Source organism: Cydia splendana, chromosome 3 (assembly GCF_910591565.1).
Source record: "Cydia splendana chromosome 3, ilCydSple1.2, whole genome shotgun sequence".
In the NCBI taxonomy this organism is placed as follows: domain Eukaryota; kingdom Metazoa; phylum Arthropoda; class Insecta; order Lepidoptera; family Tortricidae; genus Cydia; species Cydia splendana.
In genome coordinates this window covers 7038367-7062368 of record NC_085962.1, presented here as the reverse complement: position 1 = coordinate 7062368, position 24002 = coordinate 7038367, and the positions used below count along the sequence as shown (strand labels likewise).

At 38.4% G+C, this 24002-nt stretch overlaps 1 protein-coding gene across 1 annotated transcript; it reads right to left on the bottom strand.

The window, feature by feature from the left end:
• Nucleotides 1–1967: 1967 nt before the first annotated feature.
• Nucleotides 1968–23931, bottom strand: LOC134806402 (sensory neuron membrane protein 2-like). Its single transcript, XM_063779666.1, has 10 exons — nucleotides 23703–23931; nucleotides 19707–19864; nucleotides 18224–18368; nucleotides 17377–17545; nucleotides 12129–12220; nucleotides 10171–10385; nucleotides 6324–6449; nucleotides 5560–5746; nucleotides 4984–5109; nucleotides 1968–2194 (listed from the first exon to the last, which is right to left on the bottom strand). Exons 1-10 carry the CDS (start codon nucleotides 23814–23816, stop codon nucleotides 1970–1972), a joined length of 1557 nt encoding a protein of 518 aa, XP_063635736.1. The 5' UTR covers nucleotides 23817–23931; the 3' UTR covers nucleotides 1968–1969.
• Between the last annotated feature and the right edge of the window lie 71 nt (nucleotides 23932–24002).

Genomic DNA, 24002 nt, shown 5'->3' with positions numbered 1-24002 from the left:
TCAACAATGTTTTATTTATATCATTTGCTGTGAAAAGCAACTCAGCCGTCAAAATGGAACCCGCAATATTGGCTGTCATTTTACGAAGGTGAAGGTTGTTCGTGTTACCTTGTCTCATGGGTAGGATGTTCCATTCAAATGGGACAGACGGGGAAAACTAGACACTAGATAGATAGATTTGTAGATAAAACGGGTCACGATTTAAAAAAAACCTTAAATCTAGCCGGGAATTAAAATGAGAAAAAATCTAAAAAAATGTAAGATAAAATGACTTTATTACGGAAAGGGAAATGCTAAAGTATAAAATGGAAACATCCACAAAATAAAGGAATTATGTACCTACAGTTAGCATCAAATAACCATTGAATTGACACATCTTTATTTATATGGTAACAAAGGCTCGTTACGATTGACCACTTTACTTTCGCTTTGATATTTAATGCTGAATGTATCAACGATATGATGATGCCTTTAGTCATTTTTAACCAAAATGGTGCCTAAAGCGGCCATGTTTTTTACTAGTATGTGTATGTACTTATAAAAATAGTCGCCAGGCTATTATTTTAAGAACCAAATTTCCTAAGACGCTTCAGCGGTTAGGCGAATATGTATAAGATAATATGTCAATTCAGTTTATCTTAACGTAACTGAGCACGTAACGTGGGCACTTGCGTTAAAGTGACGCCATCTGGCAATAATAATACCTATAAGTTAGAGATAACCGCCATGTGGGATGTTGATTCGACGATCATTGTCCCGATAGTTGTTTCAGCGAACGGTCTAATAGCGAAGAATCTCGATCAACATCTTGAGACTCGCTATTAGGATCAAGGGCCAGATGTAGAAGGCGGTGATCTTGGACACGGCGCGGATAGTCCGTCGGTTCTTCTCTCTGCGGCCCTGAACACCGGCAGCTTGGGCCTTGCCCCGCTGCCGGCGGCACCTTGGGTCTTGCCCCGCTGCCGGCGGCACCCTAGTTAGGTGTTTATATGTATTTTTTATAGTGATGTACCGACTATTGATTTGGCCGACTAGCCGACTAGCCGACTAATCGGCGCTCGAATGGCCGATTAGTCGGCCGACTAGTCGGCTAGTCGGCCAGATCATTAGTTTCGTATAAGTTCAGGTGAAAAACAATAGTTTTGCTCCTTTGGTTGCGCTATTCATCATATTAGCTTGGCTAAAAGGTGTTCTCAGGTTCAAAGACCTATCACAAGAATATTCGTTCAATTTCTGTCTTTCTTTTATTTTGTGATCCTGAGCAGACTGTCAGTACCTACAGCTTGTAGGAGGTATTTCTAAGGCTCTCTTTCCCGTACGTAGCCGCCAGTTAAGAACCTATCCCCTGTGGTCAGCGTCTTTACGAGGAACGTGCCCTATCTAAGTCTATTATTTTTTCTGTTTTTCTTTCACTAATAAAGTGCCGACTAATCGGCCATTTTTGCCGACTAGTCGCCGACTAATCGCCGACTACAAATGTGGCCGGATAGTCGGCTTTCCCGACTAGTCGGCGACTAGTCGGTACATCCCTAATTTTTTATAGTTTTGTAAGTGTTTTATATATTTTACTTTTATATTCATATTATAATACTCTAACCTAAGACCCAAGATAAATAAAAGAATAATAATATAAGTTAAATATGGGCCTATGTCCAGTGTGGACGTCCTCTGGCTGATATGATGATGATGATGGGAAGAACGTAATCAAGCCCAGAATCTTGTATAGACCTCTGTCTTCCTGTTTTATTCGACCACTAGCGAGCCGCCGCGGCTTCGCACGGGTTACCAAATTATACACCTAAACTAAACCTTCCTCAAAAATCACTCTATCGATAGGTGAAAATGCGTTCAGCAGTATTTGAATTTATCGCGAACATACATACACACAAATCGGCGAGGACTTTGTTTTATAAGGTGTAGTGATGATGGAAGTAAAGGTGATTGAGAAAATAAAATCAAGTTCGACCACTCAGTGCATTTTATTACCATTACCAGTAGCGGACAGCACGAAACTGACAGAATTAGTATGTTGTCCACACATCGGGACAGCGCCGCTTCTCGCCAGCTTGAACAGACTGGCTAGTAACACTAATATGGCTATGGACAGCAGGATCCAGCGCGCCATCTCCACGTATCCCAGCAGGGTGTGGGACTGCTTTAGCTCCTGCTGGATTTCTGGCGGCAATTCTGCGCCCTGAAAATAAACAAGGTAATTAAAGTTAAACCATAGACTAGGAATCCTCTAATAGACCGAGTTTAGAGCAATTATTTCATGAAACCGATGCTGCCAAAAATACGGGGGTGCGGGGGACGAGGTGAGCGAGGTCTCGTGCCGTGATTGGTCCGTTCAAAGACACGGACGTCACACAAAGACACTTTCGACTCGAAAATTGAGTAAAACTACCGTATGCGTGGCAGAGGGGGTAGAGCTACTATGCTCAGTCTGGAGGATGTCTTGTCTGTGAGTTAAACCAAGAAAAGTCTGCAGAGATTTTGACAGCACACGCAGCCCAGGAGTTATTTTAAACGTCAAACTTCTATGAAATTATGACGTATAAATAAATTACACTGGCACTGCTTGTGCTGTCAAAATCTCTGCAGTCTTTTCTTGGTCTAACTCTAACTAAAAGCAAGTAGGTGTAAGAAGAGGTGTCTGGGTAATAAATAATAATATCAAGGCTGAACGGGATGGTACGGATCTTTCAATAAGAGTACTAGGGAAAGCGATATTATCACTTATCCTTGTTCTTATTTGCCTAGGTACTTCTTAAAAGTCCTAAGTACCGTGTCAAAACGGTAGTGTCGGTCCAAGCTAACGTGGCATTTGCAGGTACAGCGTCCCTCCCTCGTCACAGAATAAATAATAGTATTAGGTACAGAAGACTCACTCTCTAACAAAACGCGTCTGTTACGATCAGCACAGATATGGCCGCTAGGTGGCGACAGCGCCACGCGCGGCTTATGGCTTTCCCCAAAATTGGTGTGGAACGGATGTACTTTCAGCTACCTGTAGCAAAGCGGCGAAATCGCGGAGTGAGCCACGCCTGCCCTCGTGCCTTGACACCTTCCCAACGCTCAAGATTCAACTTTTCGAAGCACTCGCTACGCTCGTGATTTAATTTTGGAATCTTTCGTTAAACAGCAACTTTGCGCTATAAAACAAATAAGTAACTATTGTTGTTCAGCCATTTTTTCCTTATTTGAGAAGGAGCTGAACCATCAAAATAAATACATATGATCTTATTCATAATGAAATCTCCCAAGCTCGTTGTATTGTGTAGGTTCCACACAATAGGCGGATATTATTGCCATGATTGGTTTCCTTTGTACTTAGGATGCTATGGACTATATAATCAAAGTAAAAGGGAGTATTATTGCGGCAAAAAGTTATCCCTTTGTAAAATGTACGAGCATTTGCAAATGACAGCAATAACTCACCGAAAAGATCATGTTCAGTATATTTTAATATTAAAACTTCCGTGAGACACTGACATATTAAATATATTAAACCGGGTCACTCAACGTACGGGTGCGGGTCAATAAACTTGAGTGACTCGGTTTAATAAGGCGCTCTTATACTCGAGTTTTACGTTTTCAAGGGGGTGAAGCAGACGCAGCGGTAGAATAGGCAGAGGGGCACCCCGCGCGCCCCGCCGCACGATTCCCGCGCAACACGTCTACTTCCTTATTCTGTCGCCATCCGTATTCTGGTTTGTTAGTTCCGAATTTTTTTCCGGAAATTTATATTGAATAAGGTTTATATATTGACGAAATAAATAAAATTGAAATTGAATATTCGTATTTTGATGAGTATTTAATGAAATTTACAATGGTGGTAAGTATAGATAATTATATGTAGGTATACAATACTAGAGTATTCCACAGTAAAATAAATAATCAATCATTTCTAATCACAGTTAATTCCACGTTGTTTTATCATTCATGTAGTCTTGTGTGATATCATAAGCTTTAGAAATTGATACTTTTGGGTTCAATTGGCGTAAAGGACATTTTGGCGAAAATGAGTTATATATACAGTTTTATTCAGAATTCCAAGCGCTTGGGCGCGAGTAAATGGTGCAGTGAATTCGTAAATTTTGAGTTTAAAGTTATATGTGTTACGAAATTAACAATATTAAACCCGACGGACATTACATCATTACAGACGTTTATTTTGATGTGATTTTCAATACATCAAGTAGTACCTATAATATTGAAATGAAATGAGTTTTAAGGTAGAAAATAAGAGTATGTTTGGATTTTTTTCTATCGAGCGAAGTTTGTCCAGTTATGTAACGAGTACCCGACGCACTTACATAAAGGTCTCAAAAGCAACATATATTTTTTTCACGTGTTTAATCTTTGCCGTTTCTTAATAAAATGGCACTAAAAATTACGTTTCTAAGAGCTTACCTCGCCTTAATTTTCATTGAAAGTTCTTATGAAGCCTTGGTTGGACAATTATTTTCACACATTTTTGTTTCACAATTTTAATTACTTACCTCTACATTTTTGAGGGATCGATGCGAACACCTGCTCCAGGAATTTGCAAAACTATCTATTGTTTTGATTTTGAGTTAAGTCGGTCAGACCAAGCTAAATAACTCTGTTTGGCATTTGCAATGATAAAATGAAAGTGCAATCTTAAATACCTATCAAATTTCTTTATTTGTGGTTGTGCACGGAAAGGGACGTCAAGTTATGACAACCTTAATAATTGCTCGGAGCAATGTTGAGCCGAACGGCCGCCCGAACGCTCTACATCAGGGGTCTCCAAACTTTTTTACCTGAGGACCATATTGCCCCTCAGAAACTTTCGCGCGAGCCACAGTCGGTTTTTGCGCCGGAGCGCTGGTTGCTGCTGTTAGGAATAGTTCCACTCTCAATGCATGCTGAAACCCTGGAGCCTGGCTGCCTGGACCCCAGGGAGACCCCTGCTCTACATCGTTTCCTACCCCGCTTAGGAACTTAAACATAAGCTACCTCGTCGATCCAGAGTAACGGGAACACGCCCGTGCGCACGTTTTCCAGCTGTGGGATCCCCTTTATCTGCCGGAGTTCGATGTTGAACTGTAGACGTCTGACGCCTTTCAATAGAACACCGGTTATCTGGAAGTAGAACGGAAATATATGCTAATTGCACGTGTTTCTGTTTGCATTGGCAAGTACCTATTTAAACTATTATCAGTCATCGAATTTAAACTACTACTATTTAAACTGTTAGTGCTTGAAAATGGAGACCTAGGCTCTCCGAAACATGTCGCGCGAGTGACTAAAAATATGTGAGTGAAACCGTAAATTAGCTTAAAGTATCGTCAGTCATATCGTTATCATTGGGAAACGCTCTTCTCAATAAAGAACATTCCATTTTATACGGTTTCTGCCCAAGAAAACCAAAAAATGGAACAAAAGTGTCCTTAATTGGGAATTCAGAGCATTGGGCAGAATACGCCAGTTCCTTAAAAATGCTTGGGCAGGACAAGGACAAGGCTAGCAGCTCCTTAGAGTTAAAAGTGTGGCAACGTCGCCTGCGGGGCTAAACTACCAAGGGAATCTCACCGGGTCAAGGTACACGTATGTGTTGTGTTTCTCTTTATCCGGACTGATGCCTCCGGCGAAATACTCCAGTAGTTCTTCGGAGGCGAGGTAGAAGTGTGGCAACGTCGCCAGCGCAGGCGCGCCCTGACACGGCTCCAGGTTCAGAACGCCCATCAGTAGGCAGCCGTCGTGGTTGGCGCTCCAGTTCCTGTCAAAGAACAATTGCCTATTAAACTGGTATACTAAATAAGTATGGATGAACGTGTGAGATGACTATAGTTTACGGCTTTACGCCTTACACCATACGCCTTACTAAGAGTGAAATCCTTTTAGTACGGGGTTTCACTCTCTTTGCACAAGTATAAGTAGCTAAAAAAATAGTTTTAGGGGTAAACAGAGCTGTTTGTAGTTACCTAAACCATACTGTGGTATGCAATATGCAACTAAGTTGTATGGCTCGTATTTGAAAAGTAAAATAAAGCTTACGTGTTACTTATACGTTTAAGGATGACTCGCGCTACACCGGGCCGGGGCCAGGCCGGAACTTCCGCAGCGCTTCGATTTCTATGGAAAGCACTACGTGATCACGTGGTGATCACCGATCAGCCGTCATAGAAAATGACATGTCGGACGCCTCGGCCTGGGCACAGCCCGGTCTAGCGTGAGTCATCCTTTAATCTTTCTAAATGCTTCATGATGCACTTTCGAAGAAAATGCGTGATAAATTTTAATTGTCATGATACTCATGATAAATTATGGTCATGAAAATAATCAAATAAACAAACTTTCTACAGAAGCACTTGTTATCCCGGTTCGCAGTTTTAGCTGCCAGTGCTTCTTCAGCTATTTCGTAGTAGATCGCCTTTATGTCAAAAACGGTGGCTGGGCCGACTAGATTGGCGTACAGAGATCTGAAAATAAAAGATTCGTAGTTAAAGGAAAATAAAATGTGAGGGGTAAGACTGGTATCAACTTTGGCTGGGCATCTTAACAGCAGAAGTTGTACAAGTATGATCAATCAAGGTTTCTGAATAAGCTCCTTCTCGTAAGGTGGTCTTCACATTGGGCAGGCGCGGATCCAGCCCTCAAAAAAGGTTGTGGTCACAGCCACTCCAAAATCGGCCAACTGCGAGTCGAGGGTACCTGATGATTCCACGACCAGTAAATTCGCAGAGGGATCGCAATAGATTTATTTCAGTCTATACACACTAAGATACATAATTAGATAACTACGCTAAAAAACTCCTTCGGCTGTAAATTAAAAGCTGGCATTAAGCTAGAAATAATTGCCCCTGTTAGTAAATAATCTATATTCTTGCAAATAATTAGGGCTGTGTATTCAGCTGGGGTACCTACCCTAATGATTCTCAGACCAATTTTTAGTAGATTGTCGATTCGCTTACAACGTTTCGCCGAAAATGGTTTCGCAGAGTAACTTTTACTTTTTATTCGTAGATGTAACTTTTGGTAGACTCTTCACATATCATTCAGGGGGCCGATTTTTTAATTTAGATCGGTCGATTTCGTCACTCGAAATCTGAGGAAAACGGCGAATTGCTTATTTTTGAAATACGAGCGGTAGAAATTGGGAATCTAGTAGTATTGACCACTCGTTTTCAATTCTATTAGTAGAATTTAAATGTCTAGTATATAGAGATATTATTGAACGATATACACGAAATCGAGCGGTCGAAATTCAAAAATCGGCCCCCAGATCGCTTCTGTGTAAATTAGCAGACCAATTATTAGAAGAATTTCATTTGGTAGAGTAATCTTTTCATCAAGCAACCTTCAGTCGAGTAACGTTTTCTAACTTTTTTAAAAGTTTTTGTCAAGTGGCACTCGATCACACTACATAATATCGCCGTGTGCCTGCTACACTGCCACATTTCAAAAAACCGTTTTTTCGAGAAATCGCGTCTCAAAGTTGTGAGAGTATAGTTCAGGGTGTTTAATAGGTTCTTACTCCTTTAGTTTTAGGTCTATGAATTTAAAGTTTAGCTTTTTTTACTCGGAATGATATAACCCTCCTTATGACCACGCCACTTTTTAAAAGAAATGTATATTTTTTAAGACACAAGGCCCGAAAGACAGGTATTTAGAGTTGTGGCCGTATTGCAGACACATTTTTTAAAGATTTTGGGATGCGGCCAAATTTAAACACAAAATTATTGGATAAAGGTTACCATGCAAATATAAATAAAAACACCAAAATAGTTAAAATCCCTTTATTTTATCAACTTTGATAGGAACAAGATCACTGTACGCGATAATATGTGTAACTAGCTTATAATCAGCAACATTATCTAATTATTATTTTCTAGGACGCAACTCAAAAGCTTCATTTAAAATGTGTGCTATATAGCCACAACTCAAAAGGGCCGTCAAGTTCACGTGCAAACGCCGCGGGAGCAGGCGGCAGACTGGCAAGTGGCTGTATTGCAGGGAATCGTCTGACAATTTATGGTCAAATCCATAAGGCCACTTGTGAGAAAAAGGCTCTTAAAGACCTTTTATGCTATGGCTCTCGAAATAAGGTCGTAAATTGAACAATTTTGAATACGAATCTGCAATAATCCAGAAGATTAAAAATTTTGAATTGTGGCCGTATAGCAGGCACACGGCGATATAAGTATACTTAGGTACTGTGGACGGTTTTACCTGTGGACACTGCCGGTATTTAAAGAACTACTAACGATAGACTATCATCGTGAACTTAAAAAAATGCAAGTTCTTATATTATATTAGGTACTAACAATTAGTTATTCACCATATTTATAAATGTACGGAGATTTTTTTGGCTCTGAAGAAAAAAAATATGTTAATAACTTGTATAATAAAAGTGTTTTTTATTAATAACTAAATTTTTATCCTCGTAATATAAATGTTTTTTGTGAATTCGGTAAATGATACAAGTGTGTAAATAATCACAAAATAAGCTTCAAGGTTTCAGTTTCAGTGTTGTTTTCTAAAGTTTTCGCATTTCGCCAGATGTTTAATGTTTAATTGATAACTAAATAGTATGGTTAATAAAAAGGATGTAGTGTACCTATGGACACCCTGACTAACGAAAAATCAAGCTTTATTCGTCTAAAGCTTTGCGTACTAAACGATGATTCCGAGGTCTTTGTATACCCTGGAGACAATATCAAGTCCAAAATAATTGTTGAAAAGTTGTACCAAGAATATTAAACAGTAGTCGTACCTATGGACCAAAAATATCAATTTTTACATTTATTTTATATCTCTGGTTCCTATTTAGCTAACGTGATAAAACTAGTCTGCAACTATAGACTACATATTTAATAATTATTCAAAAGATATAAATAAGTTTATGACATTGTCAATACTTTATGATTTATGAACAAAATAAGGCCAAAATCTGGAAAATGCCCCTACACTTAAGTAGTCGGAATTTTACCAAAAATGGCGTGCGATTTTTTGTAAGGTCTATGGAGCCCTTTCCATACCCATATAGACCTGCGCTCTAAAACTCCTATGACAGTCAATTAAAAGCTGGAATTATTTTAAGAAATTGTACAAAAAATTCTGAATGTTCAAATTTAAGACTCCATAAGTTAACAATTTAAAAAATTGCTGTTTATTCTGTATCACTAATAATTTGAGTTTTCAGCTGATATAAATACATATGACAGATAGGATTTCTATTTAACTAAGTACCTAGGTACTGTGTTTCGGCCAATGGTTAATTTACTCGGGCAATTTTGACGTTCATCAAACGATCATTCTACGAAAAGTAAATCTGCGTATCGATCAACTGACTACTCTGCGTACTTATACCTAATGAAATTCTGCCAAAGGTTCCTCTGCCAAAGCGTCTGCGAAACAAAAATTCTACTCGGGGAATCAATAGGGCACGGGGAATATTAGGGTTGTGGGCATGCCCACCGTACCCACAACGGTGGATTCGCGCCTGACATTGGGCGCAGAACCGCACGCTGTCGCTCCGGTTTGGAGTGTGAATCCTCAACATAATCGCGTGAAAATACTTTGTGCTCGTGGCGACATTATATAGGTACATGTATTTGTCCAAGGGAAAGGCTAGGTTTTATTTTATCACCAGACCATGTCGGTCTCGCATTGGTCTTTTCAGCCATCAAAAAAGGTGGATCTCCAGTGTTAAGGCCCCAGTACACAATGGGCCATCGCCGGCCACTCCAAGGGACGCATTTATGCGATAGAGGGAGCAAGTGATATTGCTATCTCATTCTACCGCATGGCTGCGTCCCTTGGAGTGGCCGGCGATGGCCCATTGTGTACTGGGGCCTTTACACCATAAACCATTTGCAATCTCGGAGTTTGCAATAGACGATAAGGGCAATGAGATAAGATATTTTATCACCTCATCGGCTCGAACAAGAGTGCTTTCATGCTTAAAACAGTCCGTAAAATTCGATTTTGCTCACTAAGCCTTATTGAGCTTTTAGCTGACTGTGACCTGGGACTTCTTCTTCTTCTTCGTGTTCTTCATTACTGAAGGTCGTGCCTGTCTTGAAATGCCTTCACACCGACACCGAGGCCTCGACGAACAGCTTCCATTTCACCCTGTCTTCCTGTTACCTGGGACTTAGTCCGGCCGATTTATGTAAGATTGTCCAATATTTTATTTACCTGCATACTTCGGGTTCAAAGGAATACAGCCGTTTAGGAGGAGAGCCCTCAACCGGTGGAAAGACGGAGGCGTCAGACCCGTTCAGCTGGTTACAGTACGGGTCCCGCCAGTTCTTCATCGCTTTCTTGCCTTTGTAAGAAACAATGTGACCGAGCTCCTGGATGTCTTTCGTACCGCGCACCATCTTGTATGGGCCGGTTTCTGTAAGATTCATCTGAGGAAGAAAGAGAATGTCAACACTCCTAACTACATAGGTGGACCTTTTTAGAAAAGTCATAAGGTCCACCGATGTACAGTTAAGACCGACCGCTTAACTGAGTCCTCGCCTGCGCGGTACGGGGGCGACGGGGCGCGACGACTAAGGGTGGCGGGGAAGGTGCGGGCGGCAGGCGTACGGCACCCGCACCTTCCCCGTCACCCTTAGTCGTCACGCCTCGTCGCCCCCGTACCGCGCAGGCAAGGACTCAGTTAAGCGGTCGGTCTATAACAGTGTGGGCGATGGGGTTACTGATCAACTAGATTTCTGTCGCTAAAAACTCCTTCACGAATACGTCATTTATACCTTGGTTTTTAATCTCCGTTGCAAAAAGGGTGTTATAAGATTAACTGCTATGTGCGTCTCTCTGTCAGTGGCACCGTAGCTCTTAAACGGGTAAACCGATTTGGATGCAGTTTTTAATATTTGAAAGTAGGTTTTTCGGTGGTTCTTATTCTTAGACATGTTTTATCTTGACAGTATCAGTTCATCCGTGTCGTGGCGTTGGGCAGTTTTTATTTTTTTTTATTCACAAATTAATTGGCAATAAATATATACACACCTACGTACCTTATTGATTGTTTAAGATCTATTACCAACGTCTAAAATATTACCATGTAATTACCTAAGGCGTTTTCGGGTATATCGAAATATTTCAGAATGTCGAGTAAATCTGAATCTCCCTTAATTACATAATAATTTGGTCTATTTTCGCAAAAACCAGAAGTTTCAGTATTATATATTGTGGGGCAAGCTTCATCAACATCAATTAAGACGATCCTTTGTGATGAAGGAACAAACATCCAGAACAAACAAACGTTCGCCTTTATACAGTCCCTTGGGGTTCAATGTCCTAATACTAGAGTGCAGTCATCGTCAAAGATATGTATACACTTTTGAACCCTACTTCATTGTGATAAGGCGAAAAATGTAAACATATTTTTGACGTCGACTGTACCAATTACCTCCAATGAAATTTAAATCTCAATTAAATGGAACAAAGGACAACCCTGTTTTCTTATACCAATTTTCCTTGTACGGTGACCTGGTAGGCCGCTAGCTTTGCTAGAGGCTATCACAGGATATCAAAACGCCCATTTACAATTTGGTCGACATGTTCAGTTCAGTATGTTACTTTGAATTGGTAGTTGCAGTTAGTTGTATTTTATAAAATTGTTGATGTATTGTTATTATTTTTGCTTGTATGTAAATTCAATGTTGAGGTGTAAAAGTGCCCTTGTGGCCTATTTGTTGAATAAATGTTGAAGTTTTTTTTTGATGTTCAGGAAGCGAAAGAGGTATGTCAGGATCGTATAGCAAGTGGAAGTCCGTGGTCTCTGCCTTTATAGGGCCGCTCGCGTTGGCTAACTGACAAGATATCTTTGCACTTATTAAATTAACCTGTCATCTATCTACCCAGGCCGGAGATCTCCGGCCAACTGTTTGTTGCCCTTGTCTCCACCTCCCGATTTTTTTTGCACCCGAGTAAATTCGCAGGTGAAAAGCAGCTTTAATTAGATTTTAATAAAACTGCTTTTCGACTGGGGTTAAAATGGCCGGAGATCTCCGTCCGTAACAAATACAAGGCACAAAATACTGGACGGAGATCTCCGGCGGGTGTAGATAGAGGGGTGCTTTATTAAGTAAATGCGTTTTGTTGCTTCTTGCAAGAAAACGGACTTTACAAGTTCTTGTACTTACATGACTAAACATGGAGAAGTAAAAGCCGTTTCCGTCTTCAGAGGGACGCATTGTGGCAGGTTTATCGGATTTCATTTTTCCACATACTAAACCTGGAAGAAATGTGGAAAAGGATATAAGATATCGTATTGTAAGTAGAGGCGGCATCACATTCACATCTTCGATATACGGCACGATTCGGGAAATGAATTAGAGATTAACTAGATACGATATAGTAAAGATATGTGACGTCCCACGGATAAAGGTACCTTATGGCGGTTGGCGCTTACGCCATTATTAACGCCGCTTCAATATTATTGCGGCGCTATGCGACGTAAGCGCCAGCCGCCATAAGGTACATTTTGTCGTGGAACGTCAGTGGAGTGAAACCCGTTGTTTTTTTTATTTTTTATTTTTCTATGTTGGGTACCAAATGAAAGGGCTTTGTGAGTAGATCACAAATATATGTATAACATACTGTAACACTTTCAATAGGTACTTGGTATAATTATTAGAAAACGTTCAAAAATTTCACAATGTACCGTTGACTTTCAAGTGCTCTAAATTGAAAATGGCTGAATGGATTACATACCAAATCCACACCAAAATATATACCAAATGACTGTGAATATTCTCTTTATAATGTTAAAAAATAATTAACTAGATTTATCAAAAAATAAGAAAAGTAAGTATATCAAGTTGAAAAAAGTATAATTTTCTGTAACGGTTTAGTGATAGGCTACGGAGACTGCTTACCATCAGGCAGGCCGTATGCTTGTTTGCCACCGACGAAGTATAAAAAAAAATGAGTCACTAAAATAATTAATTGTTGGATAAATTGGGTGAATGAATGTATTTTTATCTTCGATATTTTTATTGAACTATTAGGTTGGGGGCGTTACCTACTGTATAATCCAGAAATGTTAGGTTACTTATTGAATTACGTTTGCTTATTGATTGACATGATTGTGACATGAAAATGCTCTATATAGAACCAGTTTTCCTTCAGCCTAATCCTATCGAATAGAGTATAGGATGTAGCCGAGACCGTGACGAGCAAAATTTCGAATCAGATGTGCGAGTATATTTTCATAGTAATTGAGGTAAAACGTTAAAACACGCTCGATTGCCTTATCTTTCGTCGCAGAGATATTAAGATCCAAGTAGATTGATAATAGTGGACTGGTTACCATTAAATATTACATTTTATACGTAGGTTAGACAGGTTATAGTAGATATATTATGACATCACATTTACTGTAGGCAATTTTTCCTTAAGCTTGGTATACTTACCGTGCCCTGCTTATATGTACATATGTGACGTTCCACGGGAAAAGGTACCTTATGAGGGTTTCTAGTTTCGGAGATATGAAATGTTTTGTAAAGAGGTGAAAAAATGCTCAATTTTTTTTTATTGTGTGATCTGAAACCTTAATGCGTAACGTTTGTTTACCTGTTTTTATTTTTGTTATAAGTTAGTTATAAGCCTAGTAATGTCGTCTCAGAGTTTAGTAGAAAAGGTACCTTATGGAAAAAAGATTGAAAATTCCCAAAAAAACTAGTCAATACGGGAAAAGAAGTTTGGTAGAGAACTGTATTAGCATTCTGCCAAACTAATTTGATAATTTCAGTTCTGGTTGGGGCGCCTCGCAAATATTATAACCGTACATAGACCGACATCACAAATCCAAGTAGCCTGCTATTATACCAAAGTTACTCTCGTCAAGTCTTTCTTAACTAGAATAATCTTCATTTGGTTTGGTCGCATGCAGTAAATCAGCCATTGGTTTGCTGAAAAATGCCAATACCCGACGCATTACCTTATGGAATATCTGAGGTCATTGAACCTCAATGCCGCTTATCTTCAATAGCAACCGAAATATATTATTTATAAGAAATAGACGATTTATACCATCTTAACCCCAAAATATTATTAGTTTATCCTAACTGTTCCATCATCATCATGCCTCATCATGTAACTTAATCACAAGGTACCTTTTCATTACATACAAATTATTGGTCTTTTTTAAGATTATTATGACGAAGAACTAATTAAATTTGGGGCAGTTTAATGTAAATTAATATTTTCTATTCATAAAAGATAAACTGTAATATGATTGATATTTTGTAGTGATGTATTATTAGATTTATTTCCATAAGGTACCTTTTCGTAAATGTATGGAGCAAATACTGTTATTGTTATGTAAGTTTAAAGTGGCATAAGGGGTTAAATATAGTATTTAGTTGGGGTTTTAGGATTTATTTCATTTGAATGACAGAATTTCTTTCATATGTGCTCAGAAAAATTGCTTTTGTGTCACATTAAAAGTAAAAATATTCAATTTTGTGATTTTATATGAAAAAGTCAGAAAATACATTTTCACCTCTAAATCGGTATTGTTTTTTGCTTAAACTGTCTGTCAGTGTCGTTTTCTAATAGATAGAATTTAAATCTTGAGAGCTCATTGCAATCAATCGTGAAAATGAAATAAAACTTTATTTTCAAGAGATTGGCTAGTATACACATAAATCAGTCGATATCAAAAGTTTCTATTTGCATTACAGAACAAGTCGCAATATTTTTTTAATCTCACATATATAAGGTATTATTATTTGTAGTCAACTATGTAACTTACTTCAGGAACATAGTTTTTTAGGCGGCTAAACTTAAAACTTCTATAACGTAAAGTTGCTAATTTCACAACATTATTTTCAAAAAATCATATCTCTGTAACTACGCAACCTAGAAGGTTGATCTTTTGTGTTATCGATAGCTTATTTATTGTAGATTACTGGGGTATGCATAACTCCATACCCGCCATAAGGTACCTTTGACCGTGGGACGTCACATATTACTACTGCTTACGGAACTTGTCAAACACAAGCAAAGACTTGAAACGCATGAAGAAGAGGAACTGCGTTTTCTCACACACACTAAAAATTTGAAAATACATTTTGGCCCTACTTCACAATATTGAGGAGCACTGTCTGAGACATCAGGCTGTTAAGTTATTTAATAAACTGCCTCAGCATTTGAAAAATATTAAAGATAGTATTTAAGCAAAAACTGAAGCAATACCTAATTTGTTAAGAGGTTGCTTTTATAGCTTCAATAGCTTGGATGAGTTATTTGATACTGATTTAATTTAGTTAGTGTATAAGTAGTTCAAATTGCCTTATTATATTTTTCACCACACACCAGCTCGGAAAGGCTTACTTTGCAATTCAAAAACGGATAGCAAAGTTGCACTTTGCTATCAGTAATTCACATGTGAGGCAAAGTAATCAAATGCAAATTTTGAGTTGTTTTCTTATGTTTGCTGGTAGAATTGACTTTTAAATGATGTGATTTTGGATGATCAATATTTTATAACATTAATTTTGAATTTGATTTGATTTTGTTTGATATTTTACATTTAATATTTGCTTCGGGTTGGTGTGGTGAAAAATTTTGTGTTTCACTCGGGGGCAAATTTTGTTTAACCCTCGTGCTTTGAAACCCTCGCAAAGATTCCATTTTTCGAACCACTAAGTGCGTTACTAAGTGTGTTACTAAGTGCTTAATTGTTATATTATTTACAAATGTTGTTTTCTATTGTATGTATTTTATTGTAATTGTATTTTATGTGCATTTCAAACACAATCTTGTATTGTTGATGAATAAATATGATATGACTGCAACATTAGTTATAACGAGCTCCTAGCCTAGTCGGCAGTGACCCTGCCTGCGAAGCAGTGGGTCCCGGATTCGAATCCTGGTACGGGCATTTATTTGCGTATTCATCACAGATATTTTAGTCATCAGTCATTTATTGTTTTCACAGGTACAATAAGGTATTACAGTTAAGTACACAAATATTGCGGAAAAGTGCGGGAAAAATGTATGGGAGATACGGCAACGGAACTGTCGTGTTTTTGATCAGAATGCACGGATGCTGGGTTTCTGTCTGCAATATAATTAACGTTATTTGTTTAATAATACCAAAAGATGAATAAAGTCTAAGGAAAAAACTTGCCTCGGAAATCAAGAAAAAGTCATTCTCGAATAGATGGCGCACACACCTTTAGCCTATGCTCGGCTAGATGGCGCGACGACACCGTTTCATATTTAACAATTTTAACACAGATATCAGTGAATGAACATGGGTCAAAATTATATAAAATAATAAAATCATTTATCCATATATATACATTTTTTTGATAATTTTATACGTTTTCATTTTGACTTTTAGTCGTGTGTCGATAGATGGCAGTAAATTCACTGTGACTACAAAATTTACTATGACAGGACCCCTCTATACTATCTATTCTCTTTAATAATGCCTAAATAAATAAGTACCTACATGTTTTAGGTAGTTAGTATGCAAACAATACCTACATCAAACATTTAAATGTTATCCTCGTCCTTAACAATGAGAGGGCAACGTTTTTTTTAAACATAAAAAAACTTATTTACTTACCTATTTAACATTGAAGTACCTGTCTCATTCAACGTCATTTTTTATATTTATTACATATAATAAGTATTATAACCTACACCGTTTTTCTCATTTCCGTTTAATTTAAGAATAAGGGTCCATTCCTGAATTTAAATTTAGTAACTTTCTCAAAGACGTCGGTAATCTAATTACATAACTCCATTTCGGAGATACCAATAATTTAATTTTATCTGATAAGGCCTCTACGAGCGTGTACACTTGCCTTAAGGGGCCCACTGATTATCAGTCCGCCGGACGATATCGGCCTGTCAGTTAAACGCAAAATTTGACAGCTCCGAACAACTGACAGGCTGACATCGTCCGGCGATCTGGTAATATGTGGGCCCCTTTAAGGCCTGTTTACATATTGATTACTGTTTAGTATGAGTTCATACATTTGCTAATAAACTTAAGTACTATCTCGGACGACCGATGTTCGAAATGACATTGATATTATGTCACAGTTTTCAATTGTTTGGTCGTTAAATGTAATGCCTGTGTTACAAGAACGCTATATGCAACATTTAATTACGTTTTATACAAAACATTTTTTTTTAAGTAACTATGCTATTTAGTTTTCTTAAATGTAGGTACTTAACCATACCCCAAAGTTAACGGAAATCAGTAAAAACACGGTGTTCGTGTATCACGTAAAACAATATACCCCGTAGGCCCGTATATTTCAACAGAAAGGGTCGGTCAGGCTCAAAAAAATATGTCCAGCGCTCCGGTAATCGTCCGGTAGTCGTATCAAAATAAAAGTTGGTTACTTTCTGCATAATCATGCTTACCTAAGGCTGAGTTTTCTCCTACACAGTTAAGGTGGATCCCATCGAAGAAGAGGTCTCTGACCTTGACCCGCAGGAACGGGTCCGTCAGGTTGGTGAACATCTCCTCTAGCGCCCCGTTGATCATTCCTACCAGACCCGGCATCAGCTCTTGGACTTGTAGCAGAGCCGCCTAAAACATACTATGGTTAATAACTGAGGGCCACAAAATGGAATAGTTTTTCACAAATGTTGCGTTAATAATGTACATACATGCGATTGGTGTACCGTCGAGTGTAAAAATATGGGTGCACTCACCATACTCCAAAATATGTCCCATAGCTCTTATGTCAGCGAATTAAGAACTATAGGACATATTTTTGAGTAAGTTGTATGCACCCATATTTTTACACTTGACTGTACGTACACCCTGCCAACGGACCCTGGCCGCGTAGCCAAGACGCCAATCGCTTACGCTCCGTAGCGATCGAAACGCAACTGTCACTGTCACACTAATATGGAAGAGCGATAGAGAGACATAATGCTTTTCGTTGTCGAAGCGATAGCGATTGTAACCTTGGCTAGGCCGGCTGGTCCTAAGTCGAAAAGTGGGACAATGCTTAATGTTATTGTTAACTGTAAAAGAAATCGCATTTAGGGATTTTGATTACAAAACATTAACATAATAATTATGCTTTTGGTTCGAAATTAAAAAATATATTTAGAAATAAAACTGTTTTAATATAAAAAACTAAATAATAGCTGTTTTGTAAAATTTCATTATTCAAAAGTTCAAAACTTCTGGTATTAACAATATCATATTAGTTTTCAAATAACGAACGAAGTCGCGATAAAACTTTTGTGCCCTCACCATGTAAGTGAAGTTGATGACAGTCACTTCGTCGTCCTCCGACAAGGCGCCCGTCTCCTTCTGGTCGAATACGAAGGTCTTCTTCAGCATGTACTCCACCGTGTCATTCTCACCGTAGCCGAGAATTGTCCTTTCTCTGTATTGCCTGGAAAAATAATTCTCGTAATTATAAAATGGCGTGTCCCATATATCCTTAACGGCGTCGCGTATTGGTAAAATAATAATTTCAGCCTATACAGTATGTAAATTAACGAAATACATTTACTATATAAAACCCGTGAATGTGTAGGTCACACTGAGCATCTTTTACTACGGCAGCAACACCGAAATCGCGAAAAAAAATTTGGTTGTTTCATACATTTTGCTGGTCTAGCGTTAAAATTTCCTATGGGAGAGTCAATTATTTTTTCGCGATTTCGGGGTTGGTGCCATAGTAAAAGTTGCTCAGTATGACTTACACATTAACGGGTTTGAGTAAATGTTTTTCGTTAATTTACATAGGGTTCACCCGCGACCTCCGGATTGAAAGTCGGACGTCATATCCACTAGGTCACCACCGTTTCCTATCTAGTACCTACCTAAAAATCACAATAAATATGTTCATATCCATGTGAATAAATGAAATATCCATCGGCCTTGGCATTTTTCGTAATTGTAGTTGGAGTTAATTATGGTTTGATATTACCTACACGAAACATAATTTCATTTGATAAAAATGATAAATCACTAAATACCCCACTACCACCGATTAAGTTCCAATGGTTATGCACAAGGTTATGTGGTAATGATAGATGCTACAATTATAGAGTGTCGTTGAATTGTGGTAATGGATTCTACTCGTAGTAATATGTCGTAGGTTAGGTCGTCGTCAAATTTTTAATTTAATTTGTTTATCTTAGTCGCGCACTTTTGGTAGAGTTTCCACGGTATTCAAAAGATACTTTGACACCAAGTTGAGTGGAAACCTTCATCAGTGACGTTATTAGGTAAGCTTTCTTAGGTATTATTCGTTAAGTTGTTGTTGTTTACGAGTGCTGAATAAATTATATTCTATTCTATTTTATAAAAAAAATCGGTTACCTCTTCGCGCTTAAACGGATCCGCTAAACTGATTTAACGTGCAGTAGGTTCAGAAAACGGAGTTTGTAAAAAGTTTATCTTTAGAGTTAAGCCACTAGATGGCAGACCCTACTATGTGAAATAGAGCCAGCGTGATGTCGGGTGTACACACTCGTCGAGAGCCTCTCGCCGAGATTCTCGATACCGCTCCGATCGCGCGAGACGAGACAAGGAAGAGCAAGACGAGAAGGGAGCAGCATGTACAAACTCATTCTAGACCTGTCTCAGGGTCTCTCGACGAGTGTGTACAGCCCGCATGAAGTATAGGGGGCAGCACCTGCTTTAGAAGCGTGAATTGTTTTCGCTTTAGATTCAGGTCACGAGATGGCAGACCATCCAACACGCACGATCTCTATAGTCTTACTTGTAGACGTAGGGCCCGATCTCTTCGAGCTCGGGCTTGGCGCCGGCGCTGATGTCCTCGGCGTTGGTGACGTTGAACACATAGACCTTGAACGTGAGCGGCATCGGCAGCTTCCGCCACTTGTCGAACATCTGCGAGGACGGCTCAATCTGGACGTTCTGAAACAACAATTATGCGTTCTATTTCCGGTCTAGCGTGAGTCAATCTTAACTAGAGGCTCTGTGAGCGTAGACCTCGCGTTAATCTTAGAAAATGTAAAAGAGAAAAATACTATAGTTCGTTGAGTCGTTATCACTGTGAACTTACAATAATCTTAAGCGCCATAGACGCTATTGCCGCTTAAGTCCTTTATGCCAAATTTCGCATTTTGAAAAATTATCAAAAACTGGATCTCTGGTGTGGTCACAAAATTTCTCGAAAATCAGTTAAGAATTGCGACCTGTAGATGAGAACAGCGGGACATACGAAAGCAAACGGCCCGAGTCAAAACAGAGACCTCACGTTAGACCGGGCCGTGTTCGGGCCGGAGCTTCCGGAGCTTACTTTTATATGACATGATAGGCGATCAAGTGATGCTTTGCATAGAAAACGATGCGCTGGAAGCTCCGGGTCCGACACGGCCCGGTATAACGAGAAACATCCTTAACGCTATCGCTACGGTCAATTATTTACTTTGGCTCGCTAACATTTTGCATGTCAAGGCGCGCAAGCATGACTTGTTTGTGACGTTATACTTAGTAGGTACCTACATAATGACTTGGCTCATGACCTTCTGATTGTCACAAACATTTAATTTTTCCAAAGGTCGCAGACTAATGATGATATGAGGATAACATCTATTGTTTTTGGAAATGCGTGAATAATGTTAAAGTTACACAAAACCTTAACTAATTATACACCTAAGTAAACCTTCCTCAAGAATCACTCTATTAATAGTTGAAAACCGCATGAAAATCCGTTCAGTAGTTTTCGAGCTTATCGCGAACATACATACAGTCATACACACAAACAAACAGACGCGGAGGGGGACTTGGTTTTATAAGGTCTAGTGATTTTTGGGTTTTCATATGGCTCGTTGTATAAATAGTGTAGTAAATAAAGGTAGTGGACCCCGCAGTAATTCCTCAGCCAGAAAAACCTTTACAATATGATAAAGTATCAATTAATAAAAAGTATTGTATAAATATCCAAAGAATAATAATAATAGTATTTAAGTAAACACCTAAAATCTTAAATCGTTAATATTATTACGGAAAAATGCTCCGTTCAAAAACTTTCGTCTTCACCTGAAATATTCATGTAACGTATTGCAACAATATAGGAGGCACAAAAAACTTAATTACCAAAAATTTTGCATAAAGACTTGCTTAGTTTTTTTTTTACATAATGTTAAGTTAGCCGTCAGATTGTTAAAATCAATTTTTGTTTAAATCACCTGAACCTGGAAAATTTGGAGTTACGAGTTTTTCTTGAAAATTTTCGAAAGTTAATCGGGAGTTAAGAGTTTTGCTATAAAAATCCTTGAAAATGGAGGATAATCTTTTGATCTGAACAAGGTAATTGTGGATCAAAAAATTATTTTATTAAACTTTAAACAGAAAAGCCTCTTTACGCAAAACTGACGTGCAGTCAAAACGCCATTGCAGACTGTACTGAAGGGAGTGGTGGGGGGGGGGGGGGGGGGGGGAGATACGAGTTATTCCTTTTACAAAATAGCGGTCGGGAGTTGCGAGGTTTTCTATTTTGCTTATTAAACGTAAACGGTTTCTTTTTGGTACCTATTTAAGAGTTTTGCCGTTAGATGCGTTCATAATAGTACTATCAAAAAGTGTCAAAACATGATTTTCAAAAAAAAAATGGAGTTACGTTACGAGGTATGCGAATTAGGCCGACGATATGAAATATCAAAAAAAAATATCCCAGCAGAAATACCAATAACTTATTTGGTAAAAAAATTTTGGACGGAGGAATTACTCAGTTAAATATATAATTAGATTTGTATTTTTACGTATAAATACCTAACTTAGGAGTGTTTTTAGGGTTCCGTACCTCAAAACGAAAAAACGGAACCCTTATAGGATCACTCGTGCGTCTGTCTATCTGTTTGTCAGAGCCTATTTTCTCGGAAACTACTGGACCAATTAAGTTGAAATTTGGTACACATATGTAAATTAGTAACCCAAAGATGGACATATTTTTTTATAATTTTAAAATACATAGGTTCGAAGTTATTTAAGAAAATACAAATAGCCAAAAAATGACCATTCCCCCCTGTATCTCTCAAACTACTGGGTCTAAAATTTTGAAAAAAATACACAAAATAGTTCTTTACCTATAGATGACAGGAAAACCTATTAGAAATGTGCAGTCAAGCGTGAGTCGGAATTATCAGAACCCAGAGGGGTTATGTACGGAACCCTAGAAACGCGAGTTAGACTCGCACTTGACCGGTTTTTTTTTTGGATATTTATATGTTAGTTTCGGCTCATACTATACAATAACCACGCAAAATTTCATCGACTGAGGAATTAATGCATGGGTCTCCATACAACAACTTGCTTCGTTTACTACACTAAAAGACCTATTCCCACCCAGACACTCAGGAACTTGGATGCGAATTTGGATAGAATTCGGTGTTTGATCGATCGACGGATTAATGTTTGCGATGATTGTACTGTAATTAGCAATGTAGGTACCTATGCAATATTGCATGCAAGTTCTTGAAACGTCTGAATGGGGCGTTAGACATAAAAACTATTCTAGTTGGCAGTTACTTCGCCTACGGTGACAACCCCTGGATTCGATCCCGGTAAGGGAAAATGTGGGATGACATCGATTGATAAAATTTTCTCAAAAGGGTAGCGGCGAACACCTTTACCATATAGAAACGTAAAGCAGGCCACTGACGAGCCTTCCAAATGGATGCCGTTACAATGGATTCATCCAAATGGACGACATCATATTAAACATTGTACGTTTTTGACATTCACGGACCGATTTTGGATTGCAGCCACGCTATTTGGACTGTTGGAAGGCTCGTCAGTGGCCACCTTTAGTCCCCTTTTTCTTCTCTGGATATTGACATTATGAAATATATTTTTCGATCTAGGTAAATTAACCATGGCTATGCCCCGTTGGACTTTTAGCGATTTTGTGACTAATTATTATAAGATTTAGGAGAGAAATACAAATTCCGTACAAAAATTTAAAAGCTCCTAGAGTTAGATACGTCATAATTTCATAGAAGTTTGACGTTTAAAATAACACTTGCACTGCGTGGGCTATCAAAATCTCTGCAGACTTTTCTTGGTCTAATTCTAACGCTAAGGCCCACTTGCACCATCCCTCCAACACGGGGTTAAACGGTCTGTTAACCCGGTGTCAAATTGTACTTGTAACCATGGTAACTCCAGGCGCTAAGGCTCCCATAATTTATGCTCACCTCCTGGGATTGCGCGAACTCGGATTATGTACCTACACGCATTCAGGACCAAATGAAGGTATTCAAACGATTTCCAGCTTGCTGGGAATTAATTCTTCGAAAAAAACTTATTTGAATGTCCTGTATCGGCAAGTTGATACTTTACTCTAAAATTTTCCGCTTATATTGGTCGGATGCTAAACAATCACTACACTTTATAATATATAACAAAGTCCTCCGCCGCCTCGGTTTGTTTGTATGTTCGCGATAAACTCAAAAACGACTTAACGGATTTTCATGCGGTTTTCACCTATCAATAAAGCGATTCTTGAGTTTAGGTGTATAATTTGTTAACCCGTGTAAAGCCAGGGCGGGCTGCTATTAAACTATACAAACAACACATGATATGTATAATTTGGCATAAATCGCTTTTCAGTGGAACATATCAACATTGGCACAGATAATCACACTGTTTTTATCTTACGATAAAAAACTACAAATTACACTCCCTATAATATGAATTGCTAGACTGCTACTAGACTATAGTATGAATTATAAACAAAATAAGTACTTACCTTTTGTATTTGGTTTCTGACAATCTTTGGTATACCCCACGTCGCAAGTAAAATCGCTAACATGAGCCCACACAGCGATATCAAGAAAAACATTCGCGATTGTTTTCCAATCATTGTTCTACAATCACTATTCGACCACTTTACTAAAAGCAAACAGGAACTATCGACCGAATTCAAACGCACTTTAATTCCAAAAACCAACTTTTTTTATTTAAAAAACATGTTATTTTTTTAGACTTCGAATTTTAAATTTGGTTTCAACTATTACACGTCACGGTCAGGCTTTGACTGCCTTCTTAC

Bases quoted from the DNA above. Each gene is read 5' to 3' on its own strand.
- LOC134806402 (XM_063779666.1), bottom strand. From the start codon at position 23,816: ATGATTGGAAAACAATCGCGAATGTTTTTCTTGATATCGCTGTGTGGG. The intron at 12,221-17,376 runs GTAAGCATGATT...CATTTCTTCCAG, and splicing joins AGGAGAAAACTCAGCCTTAG to GTTTAGTATGTGGAAAAATG. The intron at 10,386-12,128 runs GTAAGTACAAGA...TTTCTTCCTCAG, and splicing joins ACTTCTCCATGTTTAGTCAT to ATGAATCTTACAGAAACCGG.